The sequence below is a fragment of the Carassius gibelio genome, chromosome B23 (genome assembly GCF_023724105.1).
Source record: "Carassius gibelio isolate Cgi1373 ecotype wild population from Czech Republic chromosome B23, carGib1.2-hapl.c, whole genome shotgun sequence".
Taxonomy (NCBI): domain Eukaryota; kingdom Metazoa; phylum Chordata; class Actinopteri; order Cypriniformes; family Cyprinidae; genus Carassius; species Carassius gibelio.
In genome coordinates, this window is record NC_068418.1 from 16,574,454 (window position 1) to 16,590,219 (window position 15,766).

The following is a 15,766-nucleotide window of genomic DNA, read 5'->3' on the forward strand; positions in this document are numbered from 1 at the left end:
TTTATTCTGCAGAAGCATGCACTGTACTACTATAAAACATATCTTCTAACCTATGCAAGGCACACATTTTGTAAACAAAAATGCAGATATTTGTATGTTTTTATAGCAAGCATAGCACATTAAGTGTACAGTACGAATCTACCACACAAGGAAAAAATAGGACACAAGACAAATACTAATATTATTATGTGTTAAATATTATGCCATTTTTACAAGTTCCTGATTTGGATATATTCATGTGCAGTGTAACTACAAATGACTTTAAATGAAAATGAAATGCAGGTCCAGTTGTAAATTCACTGTTCATTAGCAGTAAATACAGGTCTCCACCATCAAATAACAAAACATCCCATGTTTACGACCACTCCATGCTTAATTCACACATTTACACAATAATTTAAACCATTAAGTACATGCTATTTCCTGCATTAACAAGTCAGATGGCAGATGATCTCTTTTCTTTGTAAGTGGCCATCATTTTCTTAATTTCTGCTATGGCTTTTCCAGGATTGAGTCCCTAAACAGAAGAGAGGACAGAACAGATCAAATTAAATAAGGAAAAATGTGAGACACTAAGCATATTTGCTATTGCAAATAAACGTTTATTAAAAGGACAGTCCAACCAAAAATAACAACAAAATAGTTTTGGCAACCAACATCATTTCAAATATCTTCTTTAATGTTCCACAGAAGAAAGCAAGTCACAAAATTTTTTGTTGAAATGATGATGGTGAGTAAATGACAGGGGGTGGTCTGTCCCTTTAATTTTCAATAACAGAGAGTCGAATTCATCTAAGCAAAGTGTAGCTATGCAGTTTGATGGGGAAATGGCATACCTTGGGACATGTCTTTGTACAGTTCATTATTGTGTGACAGCGGTAGAGGGAGAAAGGGTCCTGTAATTTGGACAGACGCTCTTCTGTAAACTCATCACGAGAGTCAATCATCCACCTATACGCCTGAGAATTGGGTACAAAACAACAGAGATGTGAGGCCAAAGATGTCAAACTCAATGCTGATCCAGACTAATCAAGCCTTAACTGGGAGATTTATTTTTGTAAAATCAATAAACAATGATAAATGGCTGTTTTTTTGCCATATAAGCAGTGTTATAAAGAGAAAAATACATACCTGCATGAGCACAGCTGGACCAAGGTACTTGTCTCCATTCCACCAGTAGCTAGGACAACTAGTGCTGCAGCATGCACACAGAATGCATTCATACAGGCCATCCTATGAGCAAAAAACATTAGCAAAAATCACAATCACCCTTCACACAGAGACAATCAGCAGAATAGAGGGTCTCGAACCAGCTTTTGACGGTCCTCGATTGACTGGAGGTACTGCTCTTTTCCCTGCTTTGTCTCGTCCTTCTTTTTCAAATAGGGCTCGATGGACTTGTACTGTGCATAAAAGTTGCTCATATCCTAAAAACAAAAAAACAGGAAACATGAGTGTAGGATAAGTTTGAAATTTTAGGTTTATTCTATTTGAGAAAAAAAAAATCAGTTTACTCACAGGGACAAGATCTTTGACCACATACATGTGAGGCAGGGGGTAAATCTTTGTCACTTTGCTGGTATTTGTATCTATTTTGTTTAAACAGGCTAAAGTGTTTCCTCCGTTGATGTTCATAGCACATGAGCCACAGATACCTGTCAAATTATAGAAATGTCATAACATTCTGTCATCGTGATGTTACATATTAACAGAATAGTTAACCAAAACATTTTTGCTAAAATGTAGATGAAGAAGTAGATGCAAAGGATCCACTGGTGAGCAAGTGATGCAGCCTAATGTTAAATTTCTCCAAATCTGTTCTGTTGAAGAAACAAACTCATCTAAATCTTGAATGGCCAGAGGTTGAGTGGATTTTTTTAAACACATTTTCATTTTTGAGGTTTACGTCTCTTTAACAGGACACAGAATTGATTTTAATTTGTGCTCAAAGGAGTAAAACATATTTATTCTTAGTTCCATTTTGTGTGTGTGTGTGTGTGTGTGTGTGTGTGTTTTTACCCTCTCGACATGAGCGTCTGAAGGTGAGTGTCGGGTCCATTTCATTTTTAATTTTGATGAGTGCGTCGAGAACCATTGGACCACATCTAGGATGAGAAAGTGTCATTAAAATTTTGCGATATTTAATTCTTAATAAATAATAGCATTGGGATATGGAAGACATGACAACAAATAAATTAGGAAAAAACTATATGTGACTATAACTTTAGTGTAAATATTGGTGCTTACGTGTTCAAATCAATCTCGTAGGTTTGCATGCGAGGCTTGTCACCAGGTCTGTCAGGGTCCCATCTGTAAATCTGAAATTTCTTTACTTTTGGCTCAGGGGCAGGGGCAGCTGCTGTCTGGGCATATCGTACCAGCTGGGGCAGTGAGAGGAAAGACATGTGACATGTGATGCTAAATACTGAGTTTACAGACATTACATAAATAAAAAAGTGCATCCCTCCAATTAAAACAGATCAATATTATTTTCATGGCTTTGTCAAGTTAGTAAATACATAAATATGCCAATATCTTTTTATCCAAGGAGCATTTGGTCTGAAAAAATATATATATAAAAATGAAGCCACTGGAATTGGCGATTGACTTTTCACAGCGCCACCTCTAGGTGAAACAGAGAAGTGTGCGGGAGTTATATCACCTCGTTACTCAACTCACATTGGTAAGCTATGTAACGTACAGTTGATTCAGACATCACTTCTCCATACTAAAAGGTCAGTTTAATTCGAAACAAAGTTACATTTACATGTAATCTGATGAAGCCGACGTTTTTATATGCTGCGTAACAGCGGTTAAGTAACATGGCTAAACAACAGGTTAACTCTGGATCTGTCAGCTAACCAGCTCAGCCTAATGAACAAGTCACACTCGGTAAATTTCCAAACTAGAACTTCCTAATAAATCACGAAGCTCTCACACATCTTCATATAATCACCTTACACACGCATTAAGATGCTGACGGGTCAGAATTCGTAAACAACTTACCAACGTCCTACTGTTGCGGAAAGCAACGGCGCTGCGAGTGAAAGAAATGCAGGCAGACATCTTCCACCTCTGTGTTGTTATGTAGGATTTCCTTTTTACGTTAGCGGCTTCAACTGTTTGCAATCTGCTCCTCCTCCTAATGTCAGCGGGCGTGAATTTGTCCTCCGTCAATAAAAAGCGACACGAAGACTAGTCTACTAAGTAACTACTTGAAGCTATGAATTGTTTTGGAATTGGAAACCCTGGAAACATTATGCTTTCCAGGCCTGGAAAAGTCATGGAAATTAATACAATTGTAAAGAGCCATGGGGAGTTTTTTAAATAATCAGCTAATTTTTGCTTATATAAATAATAATAAAAATAAATTAAAATATTATAAAAAAAAAGAAATATATAATTAAAAGTAAAAAAGTATTTTATATAAATAATATATATATATATATATATATAAGTTATAAATTTTATGTGAGGTCCCCTATTATTTTAACTATTAAAAAAGAAACCGTTCTGGAGACAGACATTGAAAATGAAAAAACATAAGCAGATAAGGCCTCCAACAGCTCCAAATGTCATGTTTCATAGTTCATACAGGAAAAACCTGTTTTTTCAGCCCTAAAAATTAACAGACATTATGAATCTAAACAGAGAACTATCTGTAGCACAAATTTGCCCTTATGCAAAATGCTGCATATTTTAGAGACTTCATCATAATAGTTGGATGAAATGTCTGACATCATTATTCTGTGAACTATTCCTACTCGTATACAAATATTAATACATCATTAAAACCCTGCTATATTACACCCTTTGATGTGGTCCATTTATTATTTTCTTACTTAACCTGTGTGAAAACATTAGTGAAATCAATTATTCAGGTTTTAGCTGTACAAAATTTTGCTGATCCACAGCAAAATAAATGGCACACACAAAGGTATTTATTCTGCAAAACTCATCACTTTGGAAGGAAAAATAGGGTATAAAGTATTTTAAAACACCTCTGACAGCACTTTGAGATAAACCCATATAACAGAGCACAATGACACAGCAGTCCATTGTCTGAGAAGCTCAGCCGCTTCACCATGGCTATAACCGCAGAAAACTGGCCTACATATATTTAATCTTATGGAGTTCCCGAGATGCGAATTGATCTTAAGTGAGGTTTTCCTCTCTAGTTTGAGAGACATCAAGAATTACGGTTGAAGGACCATTAAAACATCCCTTCAAGGTAAAACAGGAATGGTGCTAATCGGTCTTGCCTTATTTCCAGCTAGAGATCTGCAGTGACTCCTGGATCAAAAGCAATCTTATCCAGGCCTCAAGTGGAGTCGTCCACGTTTATCTGTCAAGTGAGTCCCACTTCTGCCAGAAGAGCTTCTAACAAATCCCTTTGACCTTATGAGTCAGTGTAGGGTATATTGAGGAAAATAGCAAAGGAGTTTATTTAAATCTGTCATTTACATATGTCATTGTCCTCAATCAAGTTAAACTATACAGATATTTCATTTCCCACCCTAAACAGAGCACATTTACAGCCTTAAGTGGTTTAATGTCAGTCACTGTAAATCGATGTCAAAAATATGCCATCATGTGTTTGAAAAAAATCTCAGGCCGCATTGATTTGAAAAATACTACAAAAACAGTTTTACATTTTAATGCACCTGAAGACTGGTGTTATGAATGCTGAAAAATTAGCTTTGCCATCAAAGAAATAAATTGCAATTTAAAATATATTAAAACAGTAATTTTAAATTGTAATAATATTTCACAATATGACTGTTTTACTGCAGTTTTAATCATATAAATTCAGTCTTTGTGAGCATAATGGTGATGCTCTTTAAAAAGCAATAAAAAATCTGGTCATATCAGTCATATTATATCAATATCGTTTTAATATCAATTGTGCCTATCACTTCCTCAAACTATTTTTTTCCACCTAATTCAGGATTAGAACGGTTTTAAACTCAACAGTTACCGCAGGTTCTAGTTGCTATACAATATTTAGTTTGAGTCCTTATTAATTATAAATTTTGCCTCAGAAACGTTTTCCCTCTGCATGCATGAATGTTATGTGATTGTCCCATGCACACCACCTTCAGTCGTTGAGAAATGACACATCCCAAAACCAGGGGTCACTGTTGTGCTTCAATGGCACTTTTAATAAAACAGACATTTTATCTTCACAACAGCAATGTCTGGACATAAAGAGGAAGAGAAAATTGGGTCAGGGCTCTGTGTGCTGGCAGGCTGGTTGTTCTTGTTTGAGTTTGGAGTCGTTTAAAAGCAGACCAGGAAGGGCTATTGGACTCAGTGTAGGGAAGACAAGGCAAGCGCTAGCAGTTCTCTCACATATGACGGATGACGTTCAAAACAGCAAAAAGAGCCCTGACCGCTCTTTTCAACCTTCCTGCACGCTCCTTTATTTACAGATAAAATTAATACATTCATTTATTTCACAAAGTAACAAAGCGAATCGATCATTTTTTAAGAGTGATCTCTTTTTCATCCATCCGAAAAGTTCACATATCACATATCAGCATTCAAAATTCTTTCCTCTTTATGTTTTTCTCTCTTTTTTTTTTACAGTTCATGACTCGTCTCTAAGAACCTCCTACTCCCGTGTTTGCTTAAATCCCATAAAACAATATGTATAACTATTTTACAAGAGCATTAATCTCTAACTATACCATCACAAAACCATATCCTCCACCCTCCCACCCCGCCCGCTTATCACCCCCCCCCCTCCCAAAAAGTTGTATTCTGATGAAAAAGCTAAAAAAGGTGTGGGGGGGGGGAGAAAAAACATGACCTGACTCAAAGTGTCTAACAAATCCATTTCTTGCATCCTTCCCCATTCTAAAAGTGCATGCCTAGATTCAGCAATTGAAAAAAAAAATGCCTGTACAGAAAAAAAAAACCCTTTCTAAACCATTCACAGCGTAGACACCGATCAGCATATTGGCAACGATAATCTTCTTTCTTCTTTTGGCAAATACTCAGGTGGTTTTTGAAGGTCTAAAAGATGTAGTGGAACAATTAAAGTGGGTCTCTGAGGCAGCAGCTGGTAATGGAGCAGTTTTGGGGAAACTGCCATTAAAGTCAGAGGTGACGAGGGCTGGGATGACCATTGTGATAGAGCTTCTGCTTGATGTGCACCATGTTTCCGCTGGAATCCTCCAGCTGCCGGAGCTGTGCGCGTCTACGCAGGTCCCGGAGGTTGCAGAACTGTGGCAGCCACGACCAGGAAGGGGTATCTGTGAACGGCACAGAGAAAAATGCATTAGCATCGGTCAAACAGCGGAGTTTCACACATTCCTAATGACTAAGCTAATGAGTTGAGTTAAGAAAAGGAAAAAAATGTACAGCTTACAATGAACCAGCATGTCTATACAATGTGTTAATGGAAACAGTGTGTGGGTCCAGATGTGGAGACGGGGGTAGAGGTGTAGCGAAACAACAGTGAGTTCCTCAGACTGCCCCGTCCCTCACAACTAGCTCTGTTAGAAGTGTGTCAGTGTGTGTGTGCGAGGGAGGAGTTGGGGGAGCGGGGGGTTATTTATAGCGTTCCATGGGTATGCCATCCACTAGGACTGTCGTGAAGGGTATAAAGAGGAAGACGGTGAATAAGGGATTTTTAAGCCTTAAAGCTGGATGAAAAGAAATGGAGTGAGGAAGAGTTTAGTGAAGAGATATTTAAGAGATATTAAAGGGATTGAGCAATAGAGAGTTATTTTGTTTAAACAAAAGTAAGGTAGGGGATGTTGGTCGTAAACAATAATGTTTAGTACTATTAGCACTTTTATAACAATATTAAAAAAGTAAATGTATACAATTATTTAACTACAATGTAAATATATATATTTCCTGGAGCACAAAACTAGTTTTAAGTAGCAGGGGTATATTTGTAGCAATAGCCAACAATACATTGCATAGGTCAAAATAATAGATTTTTTCTTTTATGCCAAAAATCATTAGGATATTAAGTAAAAATAATGTTTCATGAAGATATTTTGTACATTTCCTACCGTAAATATGTAAAAAGTAAATTTATATATGCATTGCTAAGAACTATTACTATTTTATTATAATAATGTTTTATTTATTCTTTTGCAAACTCAGATTCCACATATTCAAATAGCTGTATCTAGTCCAAATATTGTCCTATCTGTACAAACCATACATCAGTGGAAGGCTTATTTATTCAGCTTTCAGATTAATTATAAATCTAAAACTTGAGCCTTATGACTTATAACTGGTTTTGTGTTCCAGGGTCTCTCTCTCTCTCACACACACACACACATAAAAAAAAAAAAATATATATATATATATATATATATGTATGTATGTTAAAAAAGGATTGTCTGTAACAAATAATTACATTCATTCTTAAAAATATGGATATACATATTCATAATAAAGTATATTAAGGTTTTAATATATAAAACATTTTATCATTACAATGTAAATCAGTTAATGGATATATTATTCCTGAACTGAGCAGAAAATAATTATTAAAATGAAAAAACAAAATAATATAGTGTATAAAATATTGCATTATTAAAACGATATTATAAGATTATTAAAATGTCAACTATATATAAAATACAATATATAACAGCTCAATTATTACATTATTATAAATTATTACAGCATATAAATCAGTTATCAGATATCACTCCTGAGCTGAACAAAATAGTGCAGCAAACAGTCAAAGCAATGAAATTTAATTTCTTAAATAGGAAATCATAGCTAAAATTTAAGGTATGTGTCTTAGTACAGTCTATATGTATTGTGTTGTATGTGTGTGCGTGTAACTGCATGCCTATACGTCTCGCCAACTTGCCTTCTCTATCCAGCTGCTCTTTGTCTATTTTTAGCGCTCACACAGTGCAAGGGTCTCTCTCTCTCTGTGTGTGTGTGCTGGTGGGGGTGGGGGCATGACAGCATCTCCCTCCTGCCTTCCTTTCCATCAACCTCACCTTCACTCCCTATCCTGGTGAGGCTAAATGAGGCTGACCTGCCATCAACGTCACAATTTCACAGCTGTGATGTGCTTTACTACAGGGGCATCCCCAGTATTTTTTCACTAGGTCATATCATATGGAAATACCTTTTTTGTTTTGGATATAAAAAAAATACCTAAGGTTGTAATTTCCCTCAGTACTACTCTGAATCTAGATGTGAACTGAACTGAATATATTTGGAATTCAGTGGTTGAATTAAAGGGACAGTTCACCCAAAAATAAAATTGATGTCATCATTTACTCACCCTCATGTCATTCCAGACCAATAAGATTATGGCTAATCTTCTAAACTTAATTTATTTTTTTTATTTTATCAAACCTGAGAGGTTTCTGTCCCTCCATGAAGATAGGTAACCAAAACTTAGAAGATCCAAAAAGACCATCAAGGAATTGTAAAATGAATCCATATGAAAGAGATATGATTGCTTTATATTATGAACATTTAAATTAGGCATTTAATCCAATATTAACACGCATACAGAGCTTTGTTGTTTACCACATGTGATCTACGCATATGTGTTGAACATTGTTTAGATGTATGTAAAAGTGTAAATTTAATCTGTTCATCATATAAAGTGATCATTTCACAAGACTTCGATTAAAATGCTCAATTTATATAGATTGATTTTACTATGCCTTTGTGACCTTTTTGGATTTTCTAAGATATTAAAATATCTTATAATAAAGAAGATCTGTGAAGTTGCATAGACTCAAGTCTCAAATCCAAAGAGATGTTCTTTAAAAAAGTTAACACTTGTCCACGCCCCCCTAAAACAGCTCATTCAAACACGCCCCACATGTCTACATCACAATGTGGGAAGATTTGCATAATGCCACCCAAATGTTCACGCAAAGAAAGAATTTATTCTCACTGTTGCTGGCTGCGCCATGTTGGAGACGCTCTGTGTTTCGTTGTGAAAGCGAAGCTACTTTGTTTGGCCTTCCAAAACCATAAACCGCATAAACACAAAGCATTACACCAAATACACCAAATAATGTTCTTTTTAGCAATGTCATATGACCCTTTAAAGCCCTGTTCACACCAAGGACGATAACTATAAAGATTACGATAAAGATATAGTTGTAAAAAAACACAGCTATGCACAACACAGCTATAATGATAAAGTTGGAATCACATCCAGAACTGTTTTTTCCAGCTGATAAATGATACAAACATTGACAGCCAATCAGAACCCATCCTGCTGTAACAAGCTCAAGAATTTAAAGCAATAGATGAGCATGTGCTTAGAATGAACAGACAATATAGTTGCTGGTGTGGACACTAATATCGTTATCTTTATAGTTATCATTCTTGGATGAATGGGGCTTAACTATGCTTTCAGTATATTATATATTACACAATGATCCGGAATACTTGATTCTGACTGGTCAGTAACTGTATTCTACACTTTGATATTTCCCAATTTTCTCAATTTTTCAGTCCACTCCTCCAGAACTAAAAGTGAATTTCAATTCTCTCATGTCACACCACAGACTCGCTCCTTCTAATTTAACTCAAACTCCTTTGCATTTCAGAAATTGATTGTAACGAAAATAACCTAATTTATTTTCATTTTAATATTTTGTAACATTGTTCGTCTTTTTGCTTTTGTACATTGTAATGGAACACATTTCAAATTCCATGCCCACATATTTATTTATTTAGAGAGTATTATGGTGTAATGCTCATTATAGCTACTTATTGTCAGCAAAAAAAACCTCTGACCAACTAGCCATCCCCCGACACGGAGTGTTTAATTACTAAATAGTTATTGGCCACATAATAACAACCTACTTTTTCAATATTCTGTTATTCCAAGCAGTTCTTTTATCTGCCACTCTCCTTGACCTATAATAACCATCAAAAGTTCATGTGAGGAACAAAATAAACAAATTCAAACTAAAAGCGTTCCCTTTTAAGGCACTATTTGCATATTCCGCCACAGCATATGTACCTCTTTGCTCTCGAAGGACCATGGACAACTGTTATAAACAACTGCTGTGTTGCCTGAGATTCAATTACACTGAGTGAAAGCCTAATGTTAATTTCTGCAGCCACAGTCTTCATCTTAATACATTCATTACAGGGGGTGATAATAACAGGGCATAAGGGGAATACTGACAGCTGATGAAACTGAATGAATATAGGTGTGTAAATGTTTGGGGAAAGAAAATTGAATTTTGGGAGTGTTTGGAAAAAAATATGTTTATTAACATAAAACCAATACAGTGGGACACATTTCAAAGATGGTTTTATAAATGTATGAGGATTTGATCCTATACAAATCCAGGTATATATATCTAACATTTTGTGAGATTAGCTGATCTGTCACTGTATATTGCAAACACCATTGATATAATAAGTAAAAGTACAATAATTTCAGTATTTGATTCTTTAGGACACAGCTAACATCAATTTAAAAAAAAGATTACTTTTATTTTGACCTTTTTTTTTCAGTGTACTTTAAGTGTTCATATTGTCACTAACATTTAAGGCACTTATTTTTCACATTAACGTGTTGGACATCACTTCTTCTTCTTCAAAAAAAAGTTTTTAGTACCTGAATACATCCATCTAAATACTGCACAGAAAACATTGCATTTATTTAGCAAGGAAACACCACTCAACGACGTTTAACCACAAAATGATCACGCGGAAATAAAAATACTGCACACAAACATACAAATGGCATTACCTCTGTTCATAACATTAAATAAATTGTCACATGAAGGAAGACTTAAATTTTGATTCATTAAAATAAAAGGATAAACACTCGCTTACTTTATATAAGCTAAAATTAAATTTTCTGTAACCACATCTTGGTCTGCATATTGTTCCTACAAGCATGTCCTTTGTCTTTTACATGTATCCACATATATGCTTTCCATATACTCTTGGTTACAATGTTCTTCCCACTCACCATAATAGCGACTGGCTCTCCAGGCCCTCACAGCACAGTGCAAAGCTCCATCCAGCCACAACAACAGCCAGCTGATACAGAAGCCCAGCAACAGCCCCAGCATGAGGTCCATCTCCTGTTTGGTCACACTGTCACTCACAAAGTAATTCTCAGACGAGTCCACGAGCGAATGGTCTCCATCATATGGAATTACGTAGTGAACATGATGCCTAGGGCAGAGAGGGGAGAACTGTGTTTAGAGGCTTACATTCAGCGACAAAAACAGATAGATGGGAACATTAAATATAAAATGATAAACAAATAAAAAGATAGACAATGAGAACATACAATATTATGTCAATTACACAAACACTTGCTTTAATAATGCTCTCAGCAGGGTGGGAAAGCCAGCATTTTATATACTGATACTATTTGGATCCAACTGAGCTCTGTCAAGCTGGGCTTGTTTTCTTGGAACTTTTAAATGATTAGAACATATGGTTTGGCACACAGCTGTTACAAATAATGCCATATTCATTTTTTTGTTGTTGCACAATGTTGTTTATGGAGGTCTTTAGGGGGAAAACACTTATATTTCAACAGACAACAGAAGTATATGCAAAAGTGTCTTTGATAAGGGTTAAAAGACGTTATGCATTTGCAACTCTTCATCTGGTTTTATGCAAAAATGACATGATACCTAATTTCTTTAAGTGTACTGTTTCATGTAAAGAAAATGTACTTATGGTGAGTTCGTATACAACTTATTTGCAACCTTGATCCTTAGCAACATTACGCCTCAAAAGTAAATTGGATGTATTAAAGCTGCAGTAGGTAATTTTTGTAAAAATATATTGTTTACATATTTGTTAAACCTGTCATTATGTCCTGACAGTAGAATATGAGACAGATAATCTGTGAAAAAATCAAGCTCCTCTGGCTCCTCCCAGTGGTCCTATTGCCATTTGCAGAAATGCATCCGCTCCCGGTAAAAAACAACCAATCAGAGCTGCGGTCCGTAACTTTGTTTGTGTTCAAAATGTAGAAAAATGTATATAATAAGCGAGTACACCATGAATCCATTTTCCAAACCGTGTTTTTAGCTTGTCCTGAATCACTAGGGTGCACCTATAATAAGTGTTTATATTCGGACTATTTTAGATTGCTTCGGGGGTGTAACCCAGTACCTTTGTGATTCTTCAAAGAGAAGTAGTTCTGGCTACGATTTTCTTCCGCAAGACACAAGCAGTTCTGTTTATTAACCGCTAGAGCGTCAAAAGTTACCTACCGCAGCTTTAAGTTTTGTTTTTCTATTAAAAAATTACAACAACTATTTTGAATTTCTCATTTTTTTAATTAAGAGGGAAAATTATAACAGTGGCAAATTTAGAGTAGACCAGCCTGATCTCACAGCAATTCATACATTTTTAAGAGGTGGCTAATTCATATGAATTTGTATGACCTCATTTGTACAAATTCATATGATTTTTGCTAAATCGTATTTATTATACGAGTTGCATAATTCATATGAATTTGTACGAATGACCTACACCTACCCCCGCCTCTAAAACCTACCCGTCACTGGGGTCTAGACAAATCGTAAACAATCATACGAGTGAGGTCGTACAAATTCATTAGCCAACTCGTAAAATACATAAGAATTGGTCATGAGATACCATTGAGTAAACCGTAGGAAAAAAGTCATTAAGATATTAATTTGCTTGTATTAAAAGGAATTAAAGTTTTGGACATTAGATACTGATAGGCAGAAATATACAGATATGCAGATGACACTATATGAACAGATTACCACTTTGACAAATGAAGAATGATCTTGCACAAATAATGACAATATGTTTCCTTTGTTTATCTATAAATTGGTTATCTGTTTCATTTATGAAAAAATAGTTCACATGAGAGGTTTTATGTCTTACTTTTGCAAATATCAGGTCACTAAGCAAATTTTCACTGACCATGACCCATTTATAATGCTCTTGGCCCTGAAAAGTGACACCAAATATACTCTATGTTTGGAAAGAAATGTGGCATACATTAAATCATTAAGTTATTAACAGATCTTCAACAATAAAGTGTTAAAACATGCATTTCTAAATGAGAACAATGATGACATGACCTAATTTACTACCCTCAGATATTCCTACATCAAAAACTTGTACTCAACAGATGTAGCTTGAACAGAAACTCTTTTGAAAATGATCAAGTCAAGCTTAAGTACATAAAAGACAAATAGTAATGATTGTCCTGTATGTGAAAATACAAATAAGATTATTAGTAAATTTTTTCCAAACCTTTTTGTACTACACCAAACAGCATCACAAAACTGCAGTTACTACCATATGTATTAACTCAACGCAGTCCTTCTATATTAAAATCACTTTTTATTTCAGTAATATCAACGTGATTTTGTGGCCAACTCACGCACCCTATACAAAATCTCTGGCTGTGCTTGAAGAAAAAAAAATCACACCTTGATACGCAGAAAGAAACGAAAAAAAAAACAAGCAGAGAAATCGAGGAGAATTCTCCTACTGAAACACCGTCGCAAAGCAACAGTAGTGTTGATGAACCATTAGAATTACGCCCAAATTATGACATAAACCCCGCGAATACACATATGAGGCCTTTAATGTGACAATTTCCGATCGGATAAATGAGATGAAATGGACAGTGTTTCTGGTGCTGGAGAATAGCTCAGGCCTATCTGTTAGTAGGCTAACAGATGGGGAAACCTGTCAATTTCTGTCTCTCGTACTAGAATTCAATCCATTATTAACGCATGGGTTTTTTTACCTTCCACAGTTGCAATGACACACGCGGTCTTCCCCTCGTAAATGCGGTAAGATGTAGTTGTGAAAGCGGTCCAGGAGTGCGTTCATGTCCATTAAACACGCTATCGCCTGCAAAGAACCATTCGAGTCAGCCGGGACATGACAAGCAGTATTGGAACACAGCAACCGCTACATGACCTGGTACTGTGACCACTGCAGGGGAAAATACACATTACATTCCCACATCAGCCAGTAATAGACAAAAGTACGGTTGTGCTGTCTTAATGAGATTTCTAAATGGACTTTCAGCGGTCCACACTCTCGTTAACCCCCGATTTCACTTTGAAAATGACACAATTATACCCAATTATGAAGTGCTTAAGGAGGCAAAGGGTCTTACCATGACAACTGAAGCACCGAGGATCATAAAAATCATGGTGGTTGTGATCATATGCATCAAAACTTCCGAACTCGCCTTTCCTCTTCCCCGGTCTGTTCAACAAATCCGGTTAAACTAAAAACATGCCGTCCCGGGAGAAGACGCTCATGGATGCGCCCTCGCCGCTACACCTGCCTCAGTCCTGAACCCGCCAGATTGGGAAGCGTTCTTAAGGCGCATAGGGTTAGGATGAGCAGATCTCGCTATCCCAACGTATGATGAGCCTACACGCGCATTCACACGGTCTTCACCCACATCCAGCGATACGTTCCCCAGTGCTGCAGTTGAATCCGCCTCAGACGTGCGGTTGGGAGGGAGCTCGTCTGATTACTGATGCCTCTCCTCCTTCGCGTTCCGACGCCGCTGGAAACGTCTTGCGACAGCGAGCGATACCAGAATCAGCTAACGTCAGTTCTCTGATATATCTGTCTAGGAGTTGACATCTAGTAGACCTTTGATTCGTCGTCGAGGCTTTATTTGTAGAAATGTGTTGTCGGCTTTACATAGCTGCTGTGTTCGCTACACTGTAACCTATGTGGCAAGCTGGATTAACATTTATTCCTAAATATGGAACTAGTGCTTAGCCATTAACTAGCGCTCAGCAGCAATTAATCCAGTCTTCAGTGTCACATGATCCTTCAGAAATCATTCTAATAAGTTAATTTGCTATTCAAATTATTTTTTCAATGCTGAAAACTGTTGTGCTGCTTTATATTTATGGAAATTATAATCTATGTTTTATATGAAGAGTTCATGTGCAAAATTGTGCCGTCTGAAATTTTCTTCTAAAATGGGAATTTTTCCCAGGCTCAGTTATTTGTGTTCAGTTATTTCACTTTAATAGCAATGAAAATAACCTATTCTTTGATATTAATGTGAAATTACTAAATCTACACGAGCTGATGAAAATGTTTGAAATGTCAAGCGGCACTTTGGCATTCTGCATCTGAACTCTCCATATAGACTATTTGTTTATAGCAATATATTTATGGCTATAATATATTTATATATATTACATATATTTTTAACTGTAAAAAAACTGTTACCAATAAAATTGAAATAAATACATACTAGTGTCTCACTAGTGTCTGGTCAGCTATTCATACTGATATACTGTTCAGTGGCATGCAGCTATAAATGATAATAATAGTAAAAAATACTTAAACTGGAACAAGCACCAGCAACAACTGGAGTTTAGATAAGAAATATGAAGAGCTGATTTCAGAATTTTGGGTGCAAATTCAGAAAACAGAAATATACTCGTTTACTAGATACTAATGTTAAAATGGCTTGCCACAAATTGTAGGTTTTTGTTGATAAAAGTATGCTCCTTTAAACCAGCGTACGATCAGATCAGACTTTCTTAATATCCATTTGGGTTTATAAGCAGAATCTGCAATCACAGTGTTATACACTGCTATTTGATCCACGGCAGCCAGGAGTGTTTCATGCACATCTCCAGCCGGTGCGTGAGCGTATGTGCGCGTGAGAGGGGTGGGGGAGAGACAGAAATGGGGTTTGGGTGGGGAGCGGTAGAAGAGACTTGACCAATTCACTTTCCCTTAAAAACACGGCAGATCTTTTTCAATTAAAGGATTGCACTACATTATA

General features: G+C 36.1%; 2 protein-coding genes across 3 annotated transcripts; both read right to left on the bottom strand.

The window, feature by feature from the left end:
- Nucleotides 1-81: 81 nt before the first annotated feature.
- LOC128011999 (succinate dehydrogenase [ubiquinone] iron-sulfur subunit, mitochondrial-like) lies at nucleotides 82-3,171 on the bottom strand. The gene is made up of 8 exons (XM_052594851.1): nucleotides 3,007-3,171; nucleotides 2,248-2,381; nucleotides 2,020-2,105; nucleotides 1,519-1,655; nucleotides 1,311-1,427; nucleotides 1,132-1,233; nucleotides 837-959; nucleotides 82-517 (listed from the first exon to the last, which is right to left on the bottom strand). Exons 1-8 carry the CDS (start codon nucleotides 3,064-3,066, stop codon nucleotides 437-439), a joined length of 840 nt encoding a protein of 279 aa, XP_052450811.1. The 5' UTR covers nucleotides 3,067-3,171; the 3' UTR covers nucleotides 82-436.
- A 2,603-nt stretch (nucleotides 3,172-5,774) lies between these two features.
- On the bottom strand, nucleotides 5,775-14,682 carry tmem240a (transmembrane protein 240a). 2 transcript variants are annotated; one of them, XM_052593536.1, is made up of 4 exons: nucleotides 14,117-14,682; nucleotides 13,739-13,845; nucleotides 10,949-11,157; nucleotides 5,775-6,257 (listed from the first exon to the last, which is right to left on the bottom strand). In XM_052593536.1, the coding sequence occupies exons 1-4, from the start codon at nucleotides 14,171-14,173 to the stop codon at nucleotides 6,103-6,105; spliced, it is 528 nt and encodes a 175-aa protein (XP_052449496.1). In that variant the 5' UTR covers nucleotides 14,174-14,682; the 3' UTR covers nucleotides 5,775-6,102. The 2 variants fall into 2 exon arrangements, with proteins under 2 accessions (XP_052449496.1, XP_052449497.1); XM_052593537.1 differs by having other exon boundaries at nucleotides 13,739-13,929.
- Between the last annotated feature and the right edge of the window lie 1,084 nt (nucleotides 14,683-15,766).